General features: G+C 36.2%; 1 protein-coding gene across 1 annotated transcript; it reads right to left on the bottom strand.

Moving 5' to 3' along the window:
• Positions 1-202: 202 nt before the first annotated feature.
• Positions 203-7,014, bottom strand: LOC111801196 (AP2-like ethylene-responsive transcription factor At2g41710). The gene is made up of 10 exons (XM_087126564.1): positions 6,625-7,014; positions 5,821-5,903; positions 5,692-5,700; positions 5,495-5,583; positions 5,086-5,159; positions 4,963-5,013; positions 2,231-2,280; positions 1,443-2,077; positions 1,103-1,266; positions 203-1,007 (listed from the first exon to the last, which is right to left on the bottom strand). Exons 1-9 carry the CDS (start codon positions 6,861-6,863, stop codon positions 1,213-1,215), a joined length of 1,284 nt encoding a protein of 427 aa, XP_086982690.1. The 5' UTR covers positions 6,864-7,014; the 3' UTR covers positions 203-1,007; positions 1,103-1,212.
• Positions 7,015-7,315: the final 301 nt, after the last annotated feature.

The raw sequence follows: 7,315 nt of genomic DNA, 5'->3' as shown, positions 1-7,315 counted from the left end.
GATCTGACCTTTTTTTTGTTTTTCTATTTCCTTTTTGCAGAAAGTGATCTTCCGACATGGTTGGTTGAGCAGATAAATAGGAAAAGGATGAGAGGTTAATGGAGCAGGAGGGTAAAAGTTGTCTTTTTTTTTTTTTTTAATTATTTTTATTGGTTTATTATTATTATTATTATTATTATTATTATTATTATTATTTGAGCCATTACAAAAAAAAAAAAAAAAAAAAAAAAAAAAAAAAAAAAAAAAAAAAAAAAAAAAACTTTTAAGATGAAAAAAAAAAAATTATTCCTTTCCTAATATAAAGTTTAAAAAATGTACACCATTATTTTCCTCTCATGCTTTTTAAAGATTATTGAGTATAAGTATGAGATAAAAGAGGAAAGTGAACTCATAATAGAAGTCTAGTTTAACATTATATTTCAATTTAAAAAGATTTCATTTCTATCGACTTTTTCTTCTACTGCAGTGACTACAAGTCATTTTCAAAGCAATCGAAGTCTAATCTTTAGGATTAGTTTACTTGTAGGGGTAAACAAATACTCTAGCAGAAGCCAAGCTGATATCCTGAAGTAAACTGCTGCAGAAAATGGATGTCATTTGAAATTTGATAAGAGAAAATTACCTTCTCTTCTAAGGGCGCTGCAGGGCAAATGTCATCAGAGTGTCTTTTCAAAGGCAAGGTACCAGCCATTCCCATCCTTCCATGGATCAGCTCTGTTAACCACTGAAATTTCGTTAAAAGAAATAGAATGCAATCAATTTCATCTTAATGTAGATGTCTGAAATCAGTTGAGCTATGGGCCAAACCTAAGGGCGGGCGAGATCTTGATATCGATAACTGGATATAAATGTCACAAGTAATACAGATATTCGAGAAAGAATCAAATTTAAATTTGTAACTATCAGATAGATACAAATGCAAGATATAAAACAAACGTGTGATCTTCTAGGACTATATTTCGTTTCTTCTTAAACTTTATGAGGTTCCTTTCGTGTTCATCGCCCTCCTGTATGTAGGGAAAACCAAGAAAAGCCTCAGGCGACAGTAAGTATGATGTGTGTATCGTGTTCTTGTGATATTTTGATTTATGTAAATCTCTACCCCTTAAAGCTTATTCTCATTTAGGGATCCAGCAATATCAGCATCGAGCGCTGTCCAATCAAGTTCAACTCAAACCCCATCCTGGGGGGAGATAATAAATTCCTTGAACTTTATTCCTCCGGTCGAAACAAAGTGTAAGTTGAAGAGGTTTCAGTCTTTGTAACCTGCATAATGGAGCCGAGACAAGCATTATCAGAAATTGCCTTTGAATATGTAACCAAGCACCATAAAATTTATTTTCTTTTGCTAAAAGTAACTTTTATCCTTCTAAAAGCCATCTCAAATTCACACAACAATTTCACTTTACTTTACTCCAAACAAGGATAGTGAATACGCTAACCTCGGCAGTACGAGAAAGTCCAGTAGGAAGAACAGAAACGAGCGATGTCCAATGAATCGGATCTCCCAAGGGATCAACAGTGTTGTAACTGCTAAGAAGAGGTGCAGTTAAGAATGGAGTCAAGGGGAACATATTTCTCTGAAGTGGCAATCCACCACTTGCTCCAAAAGCAACCCCATATTTCTCACTGGGATCACCTCCATGACTTGCATGTGTTTCAACAGCTTTCCCATGATCTATCTTGTTGACACTGTTTTTATTTTCGTTCTCATCATTCTCATTGTTAATTTCCTCTAATTTCAAAGCTTTCTGCTGCAAACTCTTGTAGGCTGCTGACCGTGACAAAATACTTAAAGCAGAGACCTTCGAAGCAACCTTCTTTACCCCATGTAATGTACCCAAACAGGGCATCTCATATGGCTCTGTGGGACAGGTGGTCTGTCCAAGAGCTTTGAGTTCACTGTCTACTTCTCCAACGCTACTATGTTTGTCTTCTTCTGACAACTTCGATCCAACACTAGACGTTCGATTTTTGTTGGGCCCCCACCACTTAATGTAACTTGTTAAGTCGATCTTCCTTTCAATGCAGAAGTTGTGGATGAATTCGCTTACTGTTGCTTGATCATCCCCGGCACCTTAAATTACATTGTGGGGAAAGCACTGTTTGTTATTCACAGGAGAGAAATTCTTGTCCTCTTTAAGTGTAAACTCAGAAATCAAAGAAATTCCAGCAGAGATGTGTCCTTGAAGCTAGAGACATGATATAATAACAATTTTGGAAAACTTACCATAAATTATGCTGTTGACACAATCCGGGCCTGGCATACGACCGAACGGACTAGTATATAAAAGCAGCAACAACAGTTAACACAGAGATCGACAAGATGCGAGACATGTATAATGATACTATTATTTTGTAAGAAGACTTCAAGTGTGCATCATGTCTATCAAGGACTCTATATGAAGCCACAACAATTATTTAACTACTACACCCCAAATCAAAATTTCAATGATAGAAAGAGCATTTGCAAGTTTGAAAGAAAAGCTGAACAGAAAGCAAAATAATTGATTCAAAGATTTTATTCTACCTCAAAGGATGCTAACAAAGAAATGGAATCAGTTGCACAATAGTAAATTAGCAATATCTTAATTTGAAGGAAGCAAATTACACTGTGATGATCAGAAAAGGGGTGATCCAACCACAAAGACATATAAAAGAGATAAATAAAAAAACCAACCAATTTTAAAAAATGATATGAAAGAACAAAAGAGGGGAGGGAAGCCAGGCCCTTGGCAAGGAAGATTACCAAAAAATCTCTTCCAATTGGATCAAAGAACATTTATACTATAATGGTTGATCGGTGTATCAAGTCTGAAATTTACACTAAGAGAGCCACAAAATAAATAGTATCAAAGAAGGTATTACACTTCTTTTTAAGAGGTTGAAGGTTCTATTGTTCCCCTCACACTAAAGATAGTGTTAAAATATTATCACTGTCCAATAGGATCAAGCCCAATAATTGTACGAGTCCATTGTATATAATTTCAAAAAATGATTGAGGTATTTTAAGAATAAAGATATCTAACTTGTAAAAGGATTTAGATATTTTCGGAATAAATTGTTTAGCTTCTACTCTAAACAGAGTGCAGTGGTTTCTACGGAGTATCTTATAACCTCTTTTCGGGTAATCTCTTCTCGATTGGTCCTCAAAGAATTGTGTTCATCAGGTGGTTTCACCAAGAGAAGGCTCTAATAAATTGAAGCCAAAGGGTCCGTTTCCACCTTGACACAAGGATGGCCAAGCAGGGTATAATCATATTTACATATAAAAGATTCATTAATAACATCAAAAGTGGGTCCCTTCAATACACAACATCTTAATCATATTTACATATAAAAGATTCATTAATAACATCAAAAGTGGGTCCCTTCAATACACAACCCTTTGGCTTCTACTCTAAACAGAGTGCAGTGGTTTCTACGGAGTATCTTATAACCTCTTTTCGAGTAATCTCTTCTCGATTGGTCCTCAAAGAATTGTGTTCATCAGGTGGTTTTACCAAGAGAAGGCTCTAATAAATTGAAGCCAAAGGGTCCCGTTTCCACCTTGACACAAGGATGGCCAAGCACGGTATAATCATATTTACATATAAAAGATTCATTAATAACATCAAAAGTGGGTCCCTTCAATACACAACATCTTAATCATATTTACATATAAAAGATTCATTAATAACATCAAAAGTGGGTCCCTTCAATACACAACCCTTTGGCTTCTACTCTAAACAAAGTGCAGTGGTTTCTACGGAGTATCTTATAACCTCTTTTTGGGTAATCTCTTCTCGATTGGTCCTCAAAGAATTGTGTACATCAGGTGGTTTCACCAAGAGAAGGCTCTAATAAATTGAAGCCAAAGGGTCCGTTTCCACCTTGACACAAGGATGGCCAAGCAGGATATAATCATATTTACATATAAAAGATTCATTAATAACATCAAAAGTGGGTCCCTTCAATACACAACACCTTAATCATATTTACATATAAAAGATTCATTAATAACATCAAAAGTGGGTCCCTTCAATACACAACCCTTTGGCTTCTACTCTAAACAGAGTGCAGTGGTTTCTACGGAGTATCTTATAACCTCTTTTCGGGTAATCTCTTCTCGATTGGTCCTCAAAGAATTGTGTTCATCAGGTGAAGAGAAGGCTCTAATAAATTGAAGCCAAAGGGTCCCGTTTCCACCTTGACACAAGGATGGCCAAGCAGGGTATAATCATATTTACATATAAAAGATTCATTAATAACATCAAAAGTGGGTCCCTTCAATACACAACATCTTAATTTAAGACAATGGCAAAATGCAAGTCTTCCTTTGTTACGGCCAAAAAATTCATGTTTGGTCAATAAAGTTCGATCTTATCCTTTTTAGATTTTCTTCATACTGTGTCTAAGACCATATCAAACTTAACCAAGGTGTATAACCTCTCCAATCATGTTCCCAGCAACATCCAATTCCAGTACTCGCCTAAATTTTCCTTGTGGCTTAAAAAACAAACTTAGAAATCATCTCCTCTTGATCATTCTATCATTATTATGATAACAAAAACACGAAATCAAAAATGGAAGTCATAATTCATTCTGTGGCTCAGCAATGTACCAACATGTCTGACTCTAAACCTTCATCCACCCCTACAGAAAGCATAACAATTTAGATTTGCATGGATATGATATTTTGTATGACTCCTTTTGTTGGGCTGTCTTTTTGAATGCCCTAAATAAAAGCTTGGTTTCCATAAAGAAAATTAAAAAGATAAAGGAATGCATAATATGATAATTGTTTTCATCATATGAAAACTCAAAACAAAGTGTTAATCATATGAGGCACTAAAACTATAACATTATAACCTATAAATTTATGTATTACCAAGAGGACCCAGAAGAAGTCGACGCTTTATAACATTAAAATAAACCACACAAAGTTAAATACAATTAACATTTTAGTGAGGGGAAAAAAACCTCGAGAGACCACGATATTTAGATATTCCCCTGGAGAATCCACTGCTCTTTCTGCAAAGTGTATAATTATATAAGCAGCAGCAGATTGTGTCACCAAAAGATGTTTCAACAGTTTCTACTTACCTTCTTAGAGACGCAAGATATTCCTCTCTTGAAACAGTCTGCATTTCTTCAAGGTCCCTAGTATAATCAGTCACCTGCAAAATGCAGTTATTCCATTTCTTATTACCCAAAGAAAAATCAATCAGAACGAAGCATGCATGAAGAATACTGAAGATACTTCTCCAAATACAAAAATACTTTTTCCAGAACTCTGTAGGGCAGTAATAATCTAGAACCTTCATATTTTATGTACTTTTCAAAAGGTAGAAAGTGACGCACAATTTAAATTTTCAACAAAATGTAGTTTGTAACTCTGAACTTTGTAAGACCAAGCATCAAAAAAGTGGAACATATGCTTCAAAGTTGCATAAAAAAAATAATGAGAAACTATAGTCGTCAAAGAATAAATTGGGACTAAATGATATCTCACTGGAAAATTAATAAGAGTCCCAGGACCCCAATATTTTAAGGCTGCCAAATCGTATGCCCTAGCAGCTGCCTCTTCTTCATCATATGCTCCTGTAAATTCATGTTATTCACTATTTTAAAAAGTGTAAAGGGAAAAGATCCAGTCTCAGTCAATGTTAAAAAGAATGCAGAGGAAAAGAGATCAGAATAGTAACTTACCCAGATACACTGGAATGATCAATCATATGCCAGTTCCATGCACATGTTAAATAGAACACAGTGTAAGTACGATATCACATGCATATAAGTAATTGGTTTCACACCAAGATTTGTATGAGAAAGAGAGACCTTGCTTTCCCTTCTTGTTCTGGTTCTGGTTCCAGGTACTTTTATCCCAAAGATGAGCTTCATAACGACCAGTCCATCTATGTCTAATATCATCAAACCATTCATAGACGCTAGTCAGTAGAGAAAAAGATAAAAGAAAAAGAACAGACTACATCACAAGCAACGTCAGATAATCAAATCGCACTAAATAAATAATAAGAAAGCAATTTTTTATAGTCAAACAAACAATTGATCATCCTATGACACTAATATGAATTGCCCACATCTACTGACTTGATACGATACTTAGTGAGGTAGGCGACTTCCAAAGAGTGACGATTTCAATGCCCAATACGTATACATTTTCCACTCTTATGTGTCCAGTTCATAAAACAGCCCTATCTGACCTCCTAAACTCAATAGTTATGGTACTATATATCACACATGCAGACAGATCAATACAATAGCAAAATGCCTCCTCCGTTTAGCTCCAGATAAAATGCAGTAAATTATGAAGCCATTTCAACGCGATATCGGTTTCAAAATTCCATTTACTGCAGTGGCCATTAGCTCAGGTTACCAATCCTTGGGCTATAGTAACAAAATTGCCTTATATGAACACAGACTCACCTCTTATGGTACCGAGTCGTAAACACAATCCGGGCAGTGAGCAAGAATTCAACACTCTTCTGGTTCTCTAATTTTGGAGAATTTATAAGCTAATTAAACTCTTCCTACTTCCAAAAAAAGAAAACAGAACTCTTCATTTTATGAGCAATCAGACACAGTACGAACTAGGAAGGCGCATAGTAATATGAGAATTACCTAGTGACTCCGCGGTATATGGAACTCCTTTTCCCAGCAGCACATGGAGGCATTTTACTGATGCGCTCTTTGGCAGTGAAACCTCGTTCTTTCTTGGCTTTCTTGAATCCTCTGTACAGTAAAAGCTGATCGTTCGCCATTACAACCTCGGAAGACTCCGGCGTTCCTCCTCCAGCAGCAGCAGCGCAAGAAGCACCGGGTTCGTGTTTGAAGGCAGGATCAGATGACGAGGAAGCCATGGGAAAGGTGCAGAGAAAACCTAAACCCTAGGGGGAGAGGATTTGGGCGAAAGGAGGAGTGAGGGAAATAGAGTGTGAGTGAGAGTGTGGGAGAAAAAGCCTGGATTTGGTGGACTGTGATTGACCACGGAAGGTCCAAACTAGAGTTGGTAGAGAAAATGGTAAAATGGTAAATTGAGAGAGTTTGAAAGCAGGAAAAGGAACCGGGGGCGGCAACGGCTAGCATGGGGAGGAGGGTAAAATGGTAAATTGAGAGACTTCGAAAGTGCGCGTGTGATCACGTGTTGTCCGCTTTTGGAAAAGCCAGGTTGGTAGCAGTGGAGTAGGATGTTCTGTTTGTTGGCGTTTAATTCGTTTTTCTTTTTTCTTTTTTTTTTTTTTTTTTTTTTTTTTCTTTCCATTTTCGTATCCAAATTAATGCTTCCTTGTTTTTTTCTTCTCCCTCCTTTTCT

Source organism: Cucurbita pepo, chromosome 8 (assembly GCF_057944985.1).
Source record: "Cucurbita pepo subsp. pepo isolate OVF chromosome 8, ASM5794498v1, whole genome shotgun sequence".
Lineage (NCBI taxonomy): Eukaryota > Viridiplantae > Streptophyta > Magnoliopsida > Cucurbitales > Cucurbitaceae > Cucurbita > Cucurbita pepo.
The sequence above is the reverse complement of the archived record's forward strand: the minus strand, read 5'-3'. Positions and strand labels throughout refer to the sequence as shown.

Excerpts from the sequence above, each read along its gene's own strand:
- LOC111801196 (XM_087126564.1), bottom strand. The coding sequence starts at position 6,863 with ATGGCTTCCTCGTCATCTGATCCTGCCTTCAAACACGAACCCGGTGCT. Across the intron at positions 5,014-5,085 it reads TATCTTGCGTCTCTAAGAAG|AAAGAGCAGTGGATTCTCCA; the intron begins GTAAGTAGAAAC and ends TACACTTTGCAG. Across the intron at positions 2,078-2,230 it reads TGTCAACAGCATAATTTATG|GTGCCGGGGATGATCAAGCA; the intron begins GTAAGTTTTCCA and ends ATGTAATTTAAG.